The following is a 15977-nucleotide window of genomic DNA, read 5'->3' on the forward strand; positions in this document are numbered from 1 at the left end:
GAGAGGGAGGAGGGTCTGAGAGGGAGGAGGGTCTCAGTGGTGAGGAGGGGAGGGTCTAGAGGGAGGAGGGTCTCAGAGGGGAGGAGGGGAGGGTCTGAGAGGGAGGAGGGTCTGAGAGGGAGGAGGGTCTCAGAGGGGAGGACGGGAGAGTCTGAGAGGGAGGAGGGTCTGAGAGGTGAGGAGGGGAGGATCTGAGAGGGAGGAAGGTCTCGGAGGGGAGGAGGGGAGGGTCTGAGAGGGAGGAAGGTCTCAGAGGTGAGGAGGGGGGGGTCTGAGAGGGGAGGAGAGGAGGGTCTGAGAAGGAGGAGGGTCTGAGAGGGAGGAGGGTCTCAGAGGGGAGGAGGGGAGGGTCTGAAAGGGGAGGGGGGGAGGGTCTGAGAAGGAGGAGGGTCTCAGAGGGTAGGAGGGGGGGTCTGAAAGGGGAGGAGGGGAGGGTCTGAGAAGGAGGAGGGTCTGAGAGGGAGGAGGGTCTGAGAGGGAGGAGGGTCTCAGTGGTGAGGAGGGGAGGGTCTAGAGGGAGGAGGGTCTCAGAGGGGAGGAGGGGAGGGTCTGAGAGGGAGGAGGGTCTGAGAGGGAGGAGGGTCTCAGAGGGGAGGACGGGAGAGTCTGAGAGGGAGGAGGGTCTGAGAGGTGAGGAGGGGAGGATCTGAGAGGGAGGAAGGTCTCGGAGGGGAGGAGGGGAGGGTCTGAGAGGGAGGAAGGTCTCAGAGGTGAGGAGGGGGGGGTCTGAGAGGGGAGGAGAGGAGGGTCTGAGAAGGAGGAGGGTCTGAGAGGGAGGAGGGTCTCAGAGGTGAGGAGGGGAGGGTCTGAGAGGCCAGAGCAGGGTCTGAGAGGGGGGGAGGGGAGGGTCTGAGAAGGAGGAGGGTCTGAGAGGTGAGGAGGGTCAGAGGTGAGGAGGGGGGGTCTGAGAGGGGAGGAGGGGAGGGTCTGAGAGGGGAAGTGGGGGAGGGTCTGAGAGGGGAGGAGGGGAGAGTCTGAGAGGGAGGAGGGTCTGAAAGGTGAGGAGGGGAGGGTCTGAGAGGTGAGGAGGGTCTGAGAGGAAGGAGGGTCTCAGAGGGGAGGAGTGGAGGGTCCCAGAGGGAAGGAGGGTCTGAGAGGTGAGGATGGGAGGGTCTGAGAGGTCAGGAGGGTCAGAGGGTAGGAGTGGAGGGTCTGAGAGGGAGGAGGGTCTCAGAGGGGAGGAGGGGAGGGTCTGAGAGGGAGGAGGGTCTCAGAGGTGCGGAGGGGAGGGTCTGAGAGGGAGGAGGGTCTCAGAGGTGAGGAGGGGAGGGTCTGAGAGGGAGGAGGGTCTCAGAGGGGAGGAGTGGAGGGTCTGAGAGGGAGGAGGGTCTCAGAGGGGAGGTGGGGAGGGTCTGAAAGGGGAGGGGGGGAGGGTCTGAGAAGGAGGAGGGTCTGAGAGGGAGGAGGGTCTCAGAGGTGAGGAGGGGAGGGTCTGAGAGGGAGGAGGGTCTCGGAGGGTAGGAGGGGGGGGTCTGAAAGGGGAGGAGGGGAGGGTCTGAGAAGGAGGAGGGTCTGAGAGGGAGGAGGGTCTGAGAGGGAGGAGGGTCTCAGTGGTGAGGAGGGGAGGGTCTAGAGGGAGGAGGGTCTCAGAGGGGAGGAGGGGAGGGTCTGAGAGGGAGGAGGGTCTGAGAGGGAGGAGGGTCTCAGAGGGGAGGACGGGAGAGTCTGAGAGGGAGGAGGGTCTGAGAGGTGAGGAGGGGAGGGTCTGAGAGGGAGGAAGGTCCTAGAGGTGAGGAGGGGGGGGTCTGAGAGGGGAGGAGAGGAGGGTCTGAGAAGGAGGAGGGTCTGAGAGGGAGGAGGGTCTCAGAGGGGAGGAGGGGAGGGTCTGAAAGGGGAGGGGGGGAGGGTCTGAGAAGGAGGAGGGTCTCAGAGGGTAGGAGGGGGGGGTCTGAAAGGGGAGGAGGGGAGGGTCTGAGAGGTGAGGAGGGGAGGGTCTGAGAGGGAGGAGGGTCTGAGAGGGGAGGAGGGGAGGGTCTGAGAGGGAGGAGGGGAGGGTCTGAGAGGTGAGGAGGGGAGGGTCTGAGAGGGAGGAGGGTCTCAGAGTTGAGGAGGGGAGGGTCTGAGAGGGAGGAGGGTCTCAGAGGGGAGGAGGGGAGGGTCTGAGAGACGATGAGGGTCTCAGAAGTGAGGAGGGCAGTGTCTGAGAGGGAAGAAGGTCTGAGAGGTGAGGAGGGGAGGGTCTGAGAGGTGAGGAGGGTCTGAGAGGGGTGGAGGGGAGGGTCTGAGAGGGATGAGGGTCTGAGAGGTGAGGAGGGTCTGAGAGGTGAGGAGGGGAGGGTCTGAGAGTGGAGGAAGGTCTGAGAAGGAGGAGGGTCTCAAAGGGGAGGAGGGTCTCAGAGGTGAGGAGGGGAGGGTCTGAGAGGGAGGAGGGACTCAGAGGTGAGGAGGGGAGGGTCTGAGAGGTGAGGAGGGTCAGAGGTGAGGAGGGGAGTGTCTGAGAGGTGAGGAGGGTCTGAGAGGTGAGGAGGGGAGGGTCTGAGAGGGAGGAGGGTCTGAGAGGTGAGGAGGGGAGGGTCTGAGAGGTGAGGAGGGTCTGAGAGGTGAGGAGGGGAGGGTCTGAGAGGGAGGAGGGTCTCAGAGAGGAGGAGGGGAGGGTCTGAGAGGTGAGGAGGGGAGGGTCTGAGAGGGAGGTGGGTCTGAGAGGTGAGGAGGGGAGGGTCTGAGAGGTGAGGAGGGTCTGAGAGGTGAGGAGGGGAGGGTCTGAGAGGGAGGAGGGTCTCAGAGGTGAGGAGGGGAGGGTCTGAGTGGGAGGAGGGTCTCAGAGGTGAGGAGCGGAGGGTCTGAGAGGTGAGGAGGGGAGGGTCTGAGAGGTGAGGAGGGGAGGGCCTGAGATGGGAGGAGGGGAGGGTCTGAGAGGAGAGGAGGGGAGGGTGTGAGAGGTGAGGAGGGTAGGGTCTGAGAGGTGAGGAGGGTCTCAGAGGTGAGGAGGGGAGGGTCTGAGAGGGAGGAGGGTCTCAGAGGTGAGGAGCGGAGGGTCTGAGAGGGAGGAGGGTCTCAGAGGGGAGGAGGGGAGGGTCTGAGAGGTGAGGAGGGTCTCAGAGGTGAGGAGGGGAGGGTCTGAGAGGGAGGAGGGTCTCAGAGGTGAGGAGCGGAGGGTCTGAGAGGGAGGAGGGTCTCAGAGGGGAGGAGGGGAGGGTCTGAGAGAGGAGGAGGGTCTGAGAAGTGAGGAGGGGAGGGTCTGAGAGGTGAGGAGGGGATGGTCTGAGAGGGAGGAGGGTCTCAGAGGGGAGGAGGGGAGGGTCTGAGAGGGAGGAGGGTCTGAGAAGTGAGGAGGGGAGGGTCTGAGAGGGAGGAGGGTCTCAGAGGTGAGGAGGGGAGGGTCTGAGAGGGAGGAGGTTTTCAGAGGTGAGGAGGGGAGGGTCGGAGAGAGGAGGAGGGTCTGAGAAGTGAGGAGGGGAGGGTCTGAGAGGTGAGGAGGGGATGGTCTGAGAGGGAGGAGGGTCTCAGAGGTGAGGAGGGGAGGGTCTGAGAGGGAGGAGGGTCTGAGAAGTGAGGAGGGGAGGGTCTGAGAGGTGAGGAGGGGATGGTCTGAGAGGGAGGAGGGTCTCAGAGGGGAGTAGGGGAGGGTCTGAGAGGGAGGAGGGTCTCAGAGGGGAGGAGGGGAGGGTCTGAGAGGGAGGAGGGTCTCAGAGGTGAGGAGGGGAGGGTCTGAGAGGGAGGAGGGTCTGAGAAGTGAGGAGGGGAGCGTCTGAGAGGTGAGGAGGGGAGGGTCTGAGAGGGAGGAGGGTCTCAGAGGGGAGGAGGGGAGGGTCTGAGAGGGAGGAGGGTCTCAGAGGTGAGGAGGGGAGGGTCGGAGAGGGAGGAGGTTTTCAGAGGTGAGGAGGGGAGGGTCTGAGAGGGAGGAGAGTCTCAGAGGGGAGGAGGGGAGGGTCTGAGAGGAGGGGAGGGTCTGAGAGGTGAGGAGGGGAGGGTGTGAAGGTGAGGAGGGGAGGGTCTGAGAGGTGAGGAGGGTCTCAGAGGGGAGGAGGGGAGGGTCTGAGAGGGAGGAAGGTCTGAGGGCTGAGGAGGGGGGGTCTGAGAGGAGGGGAGGGTCTGAGAGGTGAGGAGGGTCTCAGAGGTGAGGAGGGGAGGGTCTGAGAGGGAGGAGGGTCTCAGAGAGGAGGAGGGGAGGGTCTGAGAGGTGAGGAGGGTCTCAGAGGGAGGAGGGGAGGGTCTGAGAGGTGAGGAGAGTCAGAGGTGAGGAGGGGAGGGTCTGAGAGGTCAGGAGGGTCTCAGAGGGGAGGAGGGGAGGTCTGAGAGGTGAGGAGGGTCCGAGAGGTAAGGATGGGAGGGTCTGAGAGGTGAGGAGGGGAGGGTCTGAGATGGAGGAAGGTCGAGGGGTGAGGAGCGGAGGGTCTGAGAGGTGAGGAGTGTTGAAAGGTGAGGAGGGGAGGGTCTGAGAGGTGAGGAGGGGAGGGTCTGAGAGGTGAGGAGGGTCTAAGAGGTGAGGAGCGGAGGGTCTGAGAGGTGAGGAGGGGAGGGTCTGAGAGGGGAGGAGGGTCTGAGAGGTGAGGAGGGGAGGGTCTGAGAGGGAGGAGGGTCTAAGAGGTGAGGAGCGGAGGGTCTGAGAGGTGAGGAGGGGAGGGTCTGAGAGGTGAGGAGGGTCTAAGAGGTGAGGAGCGGAGGGTCTGAGAGGTGAGGAGGGGAGGGTCTGAGAGGGGAGGAGGGGAGGGCCTGAGAGGGGAGGAGGGTCTGAGAGGTGAGGAGGGGAGGGTCTGAGAGGGAGGAAGGACTGAGGGGTGAGGAGGGGAGGGTCTGAGAGGTGAGGAAGGGAGGGTCTGATAAGGAGGAAGGTCTGAGAGGTGAGGAGGGGAGGGTCTGAGAGGTGAGGAGGGTCTGAAAGGTGAGGAGGGGAGGGTCTGAAAGGTGAGGAGGGTCTCAGAGTTGAGGAGGGGAAGGTCTGAGAGGAGGGGTGGGTCTGAGAGGTGAGGAGGGGAGGGTCTGAGAGGTGAGGAGGTTCCGAAAGGTGAGGATGTGAGGGTCTGAGAGGGAGGAGGGTCTCAGAGGTGAGGAGGGGAGGGTCTGAGAGGAGGGTGTGAGAGGTGAGGAGGGTCAGAGGTGAGGAGGGGAGGGTCCGAGAGGAGGGGAGGGTCTGAGAGGTGAGGAGGGTCTCAGAGGTGAGGAGGGGAGGGTCTGAGAGGGAGGAAGGTCTGAGGGCTGAGGAGGGGGGGTCTGAGATGTGAGGAGGGTCTGAGAGGTGAGGTGGGGAGGGTCTGAGAAGTGAGGAGGGGAGGGTCTCAGAGGGGAGGAGGGTCTCAGAGGGGAGGAGGGGAGGGTCTGAGAGGTGAGGAGGGTCTGAGAGGTGAGGAGGGTCAGAGGTGAGGAGGGTAGGGTCTGAGAGGTGAGGAGGGTCTCAGAGGGGAGGAGGGGAGGGTCTGAGAGGGAGGAGGGTCTCAGTTGTGAGGAGGGGAGGGTCTGAGAGGGAGGAGGGTCTCAGAGGGGAGGAGGGGAGGGTCTGAGAGGGAGGAGGGTCTCAGAGGGGAGGAGGGGAGGGTCTGAGAGGGAGGAGGGTCTCAGAGGGGAGGAGGGGAGGGTCTGAGAGGGAGGAGGGTCTCAGAGGGGAGGAGGGGAGGGTCTGAGAGGGAGGAGGGTCTCAGAGGGGAGGAGGGGAGGGTCTGAGAGGGAGGAGGGTCTCAGAGGGGAGGAGGGGAGGGTCTGAGAGGGAGGAGGGTCTCAGAACTGAGGAGGGGAGGTTCGGAGAGACTAGGAAGGTCTGAGAAGTGAGGAGGGGAGGGTCTGAGAGGGGAGGAGGGGATGGTCTGAGAGGGAGGAGGGTCTCAGAGGTGAGGAGGGGAGGGTCTGAGAGAGGAGGAGGGTCTGAGAAGTGAGGAGGGGAGGGTCTGAGAGGGGAGGAGGGGAGGGTCTGAGAGGGAGGAGGGTCTCAGAGGTGAGGAGGGGAGGGTCTGAGAGGGAGGAGGGTCTCAGAGGTGAGGAGGGGAGGGTCTGAGAGGGAGGAGGGTCTCAGAGGGGAGGAGGGGAGGGTCTGAGAGGGAGGAGGGTCTCAGAGGCGAAGAGGGGAGGGTCTGAGAGGGAGGAGGGTCTCAGAGGGGAGGAGGGGAGGGTCTGAGAGGGAGGAGGGTCTCAGAGGGGAGGAGGGGAGGGTCTGAGAGTGAGGAGTTTCTCAGAGGTGAGGAGGGGAGGGTCTGTGAAGGAGCATGGTCCGAGAGGTGAGGAGGGTCTGAGAGGTGAGTGGAGGGCCTGAGAGGTGAGGAGGGGAGGGTCTGAGAGGAGGGGAGGGTCTGAGAGGTGAGGAGGGTCTCAGAGGTGAGCAGGGGAGGGTCTGAGAGGTGAGGAGGGTCTCAGAGGTGAGGAGGGGAGGGTCTGAGAGGGAGGAGGGTCTCAGAGGTGAGGTGGGGAGGGTCTGAGAGACGAGGATGGTCTGAGAAGTGAGGAGGGGAGCGTCTGAGAGGGGAGGAGGGGAGGGTCTGAGAGGTGAGGAGGGTGTCAGAGGGCAGGAGTGGAGGGTCTGACAGGAGTGGAGGGTCTGAGAGGTGAGGAGGGTCTCAGAGGTGAGGAGGGGAGGGTCTCAGAGGGAGGAGGGTCTCAGAGGTGAGGAGGGGAGGGTCGGAGAGGAGGGGAGGGTCTCAGAGGGGAGGAGGGGAGGGTCGGAGAGGAGGGGAGGGTCTGAGGGGTGAGGAGGGTCTGAAAGGTGAGGAGTGGAGGGTCTGAGAGGGAGGAGGGTCTCAGAGGTGAGGAGGGGAGGGTCTGAGAGGGAGGAGGGTCTCAGAGGTGAGGAGGTGAGGGTCTCAGAGGGAGGAGGGTCTGAGAGGTGAGGAGGGGATGGTCTGAGAGGGAGGAGGGTCTCAGAGTGAGGAGGGGAGTGTGTGAGAGGGAGGAGGGTCTGACAGGTGAGGAGGGGAGGGTCTGAGAGGGAGGAGGGTCTCAGAGGGGAGGAGGGGAGGGCCTGAGAGGGAGGAGGGTCTCAGGGGTGAGGAGGGGAGGGTCTGAGAGGGAGGAGGGTCTCACAGGGGAGGAGGGGAGGGTCTGAGAGGGAGGAGGGTCTCAGACGTGAGGAGGGTAGGGTCTGAGAGGGAGGAGGGTCTCAGAGGTGTGGAGGGGAGGGTCTGAGAGGGGAGGAGGGGAGGGTCTGAGAGGGAGGAGGGTCTCAGAGTGAGGAGGGGAGTGTGTGAGAGGGAGGAGGGTCTGACAGGTGAGGAGGGGAGGGTCTGAGAGGGAGGAGGGTCTCAGAGGGGAGGAGGGGAGGGCCTGAGAGGGAGGAGGGTCTCAGGGGTGAGGAGGGGAGGGTCTGAGAGGGAGGAGGGTCTCACAGGGGAGGAGGGGAGGGTCTGAGAGGGAGGAGGGTCTCAGACGTGAGGAGGGTAGGGTCTGAGAGGGAGGAGGGTCTCAGACGTGAGGAGGGTAGGGTCTGAGAGGGAGGAGGGTCTCAGAGGTGTGGAGGGGAGGGTCTGAGAGGGAGGAGGTCTCAGAGGTGAGGAGGGGAGGGTCTGAGAGGTGAGGAGGGTGTCAGAGGGGAGGAGTGGAGGGTCTGGAGGGTGGAGGGTCTCAGAGGTGAGGAGGGGAGGGTCTGAGAGGGAGGAGGGTCTCAGAGGTGAGGAGGGTAGGGTCTGAGAGGGAGGAGCGTCTCAGTGGTGAGGAGGGGAGGGTCTGAGAGGGAGGAGGTCTCAGAGGTGAGGAGGGGAGGGTCTAGAGGTGAGGAGGGTGTCAGAGGGGAGGAGTGGAGGGTCTGAGAGGGTGGAGGGTCTCAGAGGTGAGGAGGGGAGGGTCTGAGAGGGAGGAGGGTCTCAGAGGTGAGGAGGGGAGGGTCTAGAGGGAGGAGGGTCTCAGAGGGGAGGAGGGGAGTGTCTGAGAGGGAGGAGGGTCTCAGAGGTGAGGAGGGGAGGGTCTAGAGGGAGGAGGGTCTCAGAGGGGAGGAGGGGAGTGTCTGAGAGAGAGGAGGGTCTCAGAGGTGAGGAGGGGAGGGTCTGAGAGGGAGGAGGGTCTAAGAAGTGAGGAGGGGAGGGTCTGAGAGGGGAGGAGGGGAGGGTCTGAGAGGGAGGATGGTCTGAGAAGTGAGGAAGGGGTGGTCTGAGAGGTGAGGCGGGTCTCAGAGGGGAGGAGTGGAGGGTCTGAGAGGGAGGAGGGTCTCAGAGGGGAGGAGGGAGGGTCTGAGAGGGAGGAGGGTCTGAGAGGTGAGGCCCTGCAGGCAGAAGGCCGACTCTGCTCCAGCCCGCCAGCCCCAGGCCGGGAGCTGTCCTCCCGCCCTCACTACCCCCCCCTTGGGAGTCCTAAGGTGGCTGAGAAATCTCGGCCTCCCCTTGGCTTCAGTGGCTCGAGGGCCTGGGTTCCTGCTTCTCGGTTCTTTCTTGGACTGGGTTGGATTGGATTCCGGGTTCTTTCTTTCCCTTCCCTTTGGCAGCCGAGTATTCAGATTCTGTGGCTTGGATGCAAGTGACATAAAAATAGACCCAGTCACTCACTTGGGGGAGACGTGCTCCCGGGAGGCTCAAGGACCCTCTGGCATTTGAGATGTGAACCCCGGCCTAGCGCAGAGGGGGGCCGAGGGCAGCGGGAGAGAGGTCGCGGTGGCGGAGGGCCGGGGACGGAGAGCGTGCCGTGCCGTGGGCGCCCGGAGGCTCAGCTCCTCGTCCTCAGTCTGTCCGGGCAGCAGGGAGGCGTGGGCGGAGGTCGGGGCCACCAGGGCCCTCTTGGCTTCCTCTTCTCTCTGTTCGTGGAGCCAACTGTGAGTGGGTCTCGGGGTCGTAGCCTCGTCTGCTTGGACGTGGGGTCTGTGGTGTGAGGAGGGAGAGGAGGGCAGGACGCTGGCGAGAACCAGAAACCGGACCGAAAGCAGGAGAAGGACCTAGCCGGGGCGGGAGGGAGTCGGGGGAAGAGAGCGATGCCCCGGAGATGTGGCCGGGGGGGGGGGGGGGGGGGGGGGGTGGTGAGGCCCGGAAAGCCTCGTGGCTTTGGCGCCTGGGTGGCCGTGTGAGCAGCCTGGAGGACCCGGCGGTGGCGGAGGGTGAGCGGAGGGAGCACGCGTGGCCCCGTGGGGCTCGGCCCGGAGGCCGGGCGCTGAGGAGGGCGGGTCGGGGCCAGGAGAGCCGGGGGCGGCCCTGGGCCTTGGGAAAGTGTCAGCCTGCCCTGAGCGGGCACGGGCGGGCACGGCGGAGGACAGCAGTGGGGAGGATGTGGCTGAGCGCAGCAGGAAGCAGGGATTTGAGGATCGGTCCGTGAGACCGTTAAATTACAGAACCGGAGAGTGGCTTCCGAGGCGGAGAAGGGGTCTGAGTGGGGCTGGCAGCTGGGGTGAGGGGAGGGGTGCGGTTAGGGAGGCACACCAGGTCCGGCCCAGCCCTGCGTTCACACCTCTGGGAGGAGGGAGGAGCGGGCAGCTCCAGGCTCCTGTTCTCTCCCGGGGAGGCGGGTAGCGGGTCAGCCCTGAGTACCTTGTAACGGCCGCCGAGTGTGGCCTGGGAATGGTCAGGCACCTGATGAGTCAGCAGGGGGCCCATTTGCCTTGTGTTTGCGCAGATCAGGAACACACAACAAGAAGGTGTGATGGCTGCAGATGCCCCACAGGGACCCAGGAGGTGCGACATCCAGCCGGCAGACAAATGGTGGGGACGCGTCCAGATGGCGTCGGAACGTCCAGCCGCGCCCCTGCGTCCCTCCCCCGCCCGTGGTTCTGCACACACGTCTTGCTGCCGAGGGCCCCCGTGTGCCAGGTTCTGCTTGGCACGAATCCCGATGGCATTCCCCCTGCCTTCTGCCTGTGCCTAATGAGCAATCCCGAGACACCCCGCGGCTGAGAGCCCCAGACCGCGAGCCCAGCACCTCGGAGAAATGCTGTCCTCCAGCGGCTCAGCTAGTCCTGGGGCGCTCCTGCCCCATCTCATGGTTTCTGCCTCGTCGCCCAGATCCCACCCCCGCGCCCCCACTATCACCTCTTCCAGAACACACGGTGGCTCGGCCACAGGACTCCTTTGCTGTGGCCTCCAGAACCCCGTGTGGCAGAGCCAGCGGGCGCAGGAGCAGAGACAGGGCCGGTGGCCGTCAGCCCAGGGCCCGGCCGAGCACACCTCACAGGAAAGGACAGGGGTCCGCGGGGCCTGCCCAGGGTAGAGGTGGGTGAGACAGAAACAGAGCCCAAAGGGTGTGACTGTGGGGACACTGACCCCTCTAGACCCCACCTGCCTTTATATCTACGGTCATCATCAACCTCGAGATCACCCAGCGAGGCGGTGGCCGCTCTTCACGGGGATCGGCACCTACCCAAGTCACAGAGCGAACCGAGCGGGCCAGGGGCCGAGCCCGGGCCAAGAGACAAGGTGGGCAGGCCGGGTGGTCAGCAGGGCCCCTGAACTGAGCCGAGGCCTGCAGGTCAACAAGAGGGTAGAGGAACTCGAATGCCAGGGGGACACAGGCTGTGCGTGGGCAGGCCACTGGGCTGTGGCCTTGTCAGCAACGCGGGACTTGGAGCCTCAGCCTCCACGGGAATGTCACAAATTTCCAGACTCCCCTGCATCTGATCGATGGTTCCCGTCTTTTCCCTGGCTGGCCACTGACTAGTTCCGGGAAAGGACTGGCAGACTGCAGATGTCTGGGGTGAAACAGCACCGCTGGGACACAGGACAGAGAGGAACAGTGGCAGGAGAGAGACGGTGCCCCCCACCGAAGTCTGCAGAGTCCCAACCCTTCCCGGGGCTGGAGGGTCGATTTCCTCGGACGCCGGGTTTCGACACGCCCAGGGGTCTCCTCTCTGACTATACATCCCAGCGAACCACGTGGCTGTGATTCCAGTAACCGGAAATGCCTGACTCCACCTGTCCCACGCAGAAGCTGGCCTGTGGTGCTGTGGGGACTGGTGACAGAGTTGTTCTAGTTCTGCAGGATGTGACCAAACACAGTTCCAGGGAGCTAGCTGATCAAGGGGTTTTGCAGAGTCCATATTTCTTAGAGACAAAAAGAGAAAACAGAAAATCATATTATAAGAAAAGATACTAGTGTTGACTGAACTTGTGAGTGAACACAAACCATATACTATTTAAGTTAAATTTTTTGTTGTCTATCATGCTAAAATAATTGGTCCATGAGGTCAGTGGCAGTCTGTCCAGTTGGGAAATAGTAATATACATTATGTGAAGCTCAAACATAAAAGTGTTCTTTAAATAAAAAAGATAAGTTTACCCCCTAAAATCTGTTTGTTAAATTTAAATTTTTGAATGGGTAATAATTCACATGGTTTAGAAATAAAAAACATGAAAACGTATTCAGTGTAATGTCTGCTTTTCATCTCTGTCCCCCTCTGCCAGTTTCTCTACATTCTCCTGTGTAAAAAATTCTTTCTTATTGGGGCGCCTGGGTCACTCAGTCGGTTAAGTGTCCGTCTTGATTTCACCCCAGGTCTTGGTCTCAGTTTGTTAGATTGGGCCCTGCGTTGGGCTCTGCACTGACTGCTCAGAGCTTGCTTGGCAATCTCTTTCTCTCTCTCTCTCTGCCCCTCCCCTGCTCTCTCTGTCTCAACATAAACAAAAACTTAAAAAAAATCTTTCTTATTGATTTCTTGGATTGGAGCTCTTTATATGTTGAGGATATGAGTTGTGATTATTATGTACACCTAGTTTCCTAATGCAGGTACAAACAAGGATGAATATGTATGCTCACTTCCACGCTCCCCGTGCTTTTTTATACAAGCAGTAGCATACTTACTGTTCTACACTTTGCTTTTTTGCTTAACAGTATATGTTGGAGCATCTGCCATATTAGTACATGGAGAACGCCTCCATTTTTAAAAGCTGCATGGTATTCCATTGTGTGGATGTTTCCTGTTGGTGTATACTTAAGTTGTTGCAAATCTTTCGTTAAATAATGCTGGACTAAAAGCCTTGGATATATGTCATTTTGCACATATCGTTAGAATCAGTTCCTACTAGAAAAATAACTCAAAGGATATATGACTTCTTTGAAATTTTATAGCTGTTTCCAAACTATTGTCCATATGGTTTATAAAATTTACCCTCTTAATGTATGAAAGCACCTCTACTTCCACAGTCTAAGTAACTGAGTATTTTGCCAACTGAATAGGTTTTCTATTATTCATAAGGTTGAGCATTTTCCTGTGTTTTCACTGGACTGTTTAAGTAATTTCCCATTTACCTGTTGGGTTGCTAATCTTTGTCTTTCATATTGGTTTCTAGGAGCTCTTTATATATTAAGGATATAGATTGTGATAGGAGATGACATATATATATTTTTGTCCATCTTGACTTCCAATGGCAAGTTTTTCATGCAGAAGTTTTGTTTTTTTGTGGTTGAATTTATAAATCCTTCTTTTACTGCATTTGGCTTTTTGGCTTAAATTAGCAGAGTCTTCCCTTGACTGCAAAGTGATAAAGATATTTGCCACAATTTCAATTATTTTACGATTTTATTTTTTAACATTTAAGTATTTGATGTTTTTGGAATTTGATGTGTAATATGAGATATGGGGGTGGCTTTTATCTTTTATTTTTTTGCTGGATAGCGACTCAGTCGTCCCTAATGCCATTCATCAGTCATGTTTTTCAACACTAATCTGAAATGTCATGTGTGCTTTATGCTAATTTCTCATGTAGTTTTGCATTTACCTATACTTTCTATGGTTTTATGTTCTGTATGTCTGTTGTGAGCCGGCACAGCAATGTTTTAATTATTAAGACTATTATATGATTTAAGAGCTAGTAGGGCTATGTATTTTTCTTAACCCTTTCTTTTAGGATTTTCCCGCTTATTCTTGTTGGTTTTTTTTTCTATCTAAACATTAGGATAAGATTGTCCACTCTTCTCTCTGCAAAAAAACAAACCAAAACCAAAAAAAACCAAAAAAAACCAAAAAAAACAAACAAAAAACAAACCCACAAAGATCCAGAAAAACCTTGTTCCATCTTTATTTTTTCATTAATTGCATGTTTATTAATATGCTGATTTACAAAATTAGTGGGGGAAGAGTGACATTCTGTGATATCGAGTCTTCCTCTCCACTTGTTCAAATAAAATGTTCCTCATGTAGATCTTAACTTCGTTAAATTTATTCCTGATACTTTATCTTCGTTGGCTTATTAAATAGGGGTATTTTTTCCATTGTATCTTATAAAGTTGTTGGTTTCTTGATATTAATTCTATACTCTGATATCTTACTAAATTTTCTTATTATTTGGTTTTCACTTGCTATTGTCTTTTGGGTTTAGATAGATGTATCTTAACATGTTAAGAAAACATCTAATTCTATTTTATTAAAGTTTTTACTGCCGAATTTTATTAAATACTTTTTCAGCTTCAATGAAGATGATCCCATTTTTAAAATACCTTGGATCTATTGCGAGATAAAGTTCCCATAAGCAGCTTTTGAAACCAAGGTTTTGAATCTTATTTTGACATGTAATTATGTACGGCTGCAGCCTGTGGCCCGTATCATCCAAACCCCATTCTCCATAAAGACATGCCGTTTTCTTGCACACCTGGAGTTCGTCGGCGTCTTGGGTTAATTTAAGAAAATACTGCAGCAGAAAAAAGTCAGAGCTAGTGCAATTGTGCCAGTATTGAAAGTTTACATTTTTCCTCTGAGTTTGAAACAGAATCTATGCATATAACATATACATATTTATTTAGATGAATGAAGTGATGTTCAGTATGGCATCTTAAATTCTTTCTTGAACAAAGCAGGCAGGTATGGGTGGGTAGGCAGAGGTTGGTATGTTGGTAAGTAGGCGACGTAAAAATCAAGTCGGTAATTTTAAGTTGACATGATGCACACTTTTTAAGCCCTTTTTAAAAATCAAATAAAAAATAAGCAAGAAAACAAGGAAATTTGAGTCCACAGATGCCTGCTGGTAAGATGGACGGGCCTGAGCCCTGGTCTCCTTGGCAACCGTGGAGGGAGGGGCGGGGGGCCAAGGGGATGCCGCAGTCTCTGAAACACCTTTGTGTCCTGACCTTGTTTGTCAACCTCTCAATTCTGCAGGATCACATTATGGCTTTGTGCTGACTGGGAATCAAGAGTGGAAAAACATTTCTGCCTCCAACGTAGAGTGGGCATGTGCCATTAAAAGGAAGCAATCTTCAGGCTTTTAAATGATGTCGATCTCCTGGGAATTGAGTAAGGACGCAGGGAGACCGAGCACTGTGTCTGGACTCATAAATCTCTAGCATCACACCCAGTATCCAGTGTTTGATGGTATGTGTGTCACGGAGGTGTCTTTAAATGGTCTACAACACAGACACGTGGGTTATTTGTCTCCTCTGCAGTGAAGCTGGAAATAAGTATATCACCTCGAAGCTGGGGGAGGCGATCAAGAACTGTGGAATCGAGAGCTATTAACTTGGGGCGTGCTTTCTTTCCCCTGAGCCGCCTGCCATAGGGATTGCCTCCCTGGTCAGTGGTGACTCCGGGTGGGTGAGGGGTTCCACAGGGTGACTGCGTAACACGGGGTCTTCCAGCATGGGGTCTGCTCACACTCCAGATTTGTGGTTGTTTAAACTAATCCGTGTTTTTTTTTTTTAATTTTTTTTTTTGTTTAATGTTTACTTATTTTCAAAAGACAGAGAGAGACAGAGCGTGAGCAGGGGAGGGGCAGAGAACGAGGGAGACACAGAATCGGAAGCAGGCTCCGGGCTCCGAGCCGTCTGCACAGAGCCTGTCGCGGGACTTGAACTCACCGACCGCGAGATCATGACCTGAGCCGAAGTCGGACTGAGCCATGCAGGTGCCCCTAGAAGCATATTTCAGCGTGGGGTATGGCTCTCTCTGTTGTCTTCCAAAGGAAATTTAAACAATATTCTAGAATTTTGTTAATGTTTATTTATTTATTTATTTTTGAGAGAGAGAGAGAAAGAGAGAGACCGTGTGAGCAGGGGAGGGGCAGAGAGTGAGGGAGACAGAATCCGAAGCAGGCTCCGGGCTCTGAGCTGTCAGCACAGAAGCCAACGCGGGGCTTGAGCTCACGGACCATGAGATCATGACCTGAGCCAAAGTTGGACGCTCAACCCACAGAGCCACCCAGGCGCCCCGTCAGTGATTTCTTATGATGCAGGAGTTTTAAAGCTTTGACGCGGCCATGTCCCAAAAAGCACAAGCCATCGCTAACAACAGTAACAAAACTCGTCAGTCCAGCAACAATGTGAAATCAAACCTTGTTTTCTGGTCTTCCAGGGCTTGTCTGAAGGCTGATTCTCCACGGCTGTCCCTCCTGGATGCATCTTAAAAGGGCTTCACGTATACATGGGGCCGAGTGCCGTGCAGCGGGAGGCCAGAAAGCAGGGTACCGTGAGTGGATGGGGAGGCCACGGTGGCCGCAAGCCAGCAGATCCAGTTTGGAGGCCGTGCATCCAGAGGAAGCTTGGGGAGTGAGCAAACCAGGCAAGAACCGCTCAAGCCCGGTTCCAGCCTGTTCCAGGGGTGAGGATGGCTGGGCACAGGAGCAGGGCGGCGAAGGAGAGAGCTTCTTCGATGGTTTAAAGGTTGCTTGCTAAAGAAGCAGCTGTAAAGTCAGGGACGGGCCTGAGCGCACCGGAGAAGCGTGGCCACGCTCAGCTGTGTCCCAGAGCGAATCTGGGAAGCGTGGCGGTGTCCCCGGCTCTCAAAAGTCTCCCATTCTGTCGGGAAGGCGTGCGGCACACACGTGAGACCCTAGGCGCCCTGCCACGCACGCAGCCCGTGTGCTTGGTGGGTAGGACTTGCGGGCTCTTGTCCCTTTATTCTCTGCCCTCTGGAAGGACAGATTTTGATGGGATTTACTTTTTATAAAGTGACGAAGCGTTGGTCCAAGCCTGTCCTGTGAGCCCAGCTTCTGTGAATGTAATATAAAATTTCAGTCAAAACGTTAGGTCTTTGCTTCGGCCTGGATTTCTTGAAGGACGATTCAGACTAGACGCACACGCCGCAGCCAGGAGGACCCGTGTGCACCAGGGGATCTCCCTGCAAGGAACCAGCTCGCTGGCGTGGGCCAAGGGATTATGTAAAGTGAGTGTTATTTATTTATCTTCCCAGAAAACAGAAAACTCACTCTTACACACTTGCCATT

At 57.3% G+C, this 15977-nt stretch overlaps 1 protein-coding gene across 1 annotated transcript in view; it reads left to right on the forward strand.

Moving 5' to 3' along the window:
* The window catches only part of ERMARD (ER membrane associated RNA degradation), a 55038-nt gene extending 43871 nt beyond the window's left edge, over nt 1-11167 (forward strand). The window contains exon 19 of the mRNA XM_043592800.1: nt 9451-11167. Coding sequence (XP_043448735.1) covers nt 9451-9478 — 28 coding nt within the window. The 3' untranslated portion in view covers nt 9479-11167. The remainder of the gene's footprint in view (nt 1-9450) is intronic.
* The last annotated feature ends 4810 nt before the right edge of the window (nt 11168-15977 follow it).

Source organism: Prionailurus bengalensis, chromosome B2 (assembly GCF_016509475.1).
Source record: "Prionailurus bengalensis isolate Pbe53 chromosome B2, Fcat_Pben_1.1_paternal_pri, whole genome shotgun sequence".
Lineage (NCBI taxonomy): Eukaryota > Metazoa > Chordata > Mammalia > Carnivora > Felidae > Prionailurus > Prionailurus bengalensis.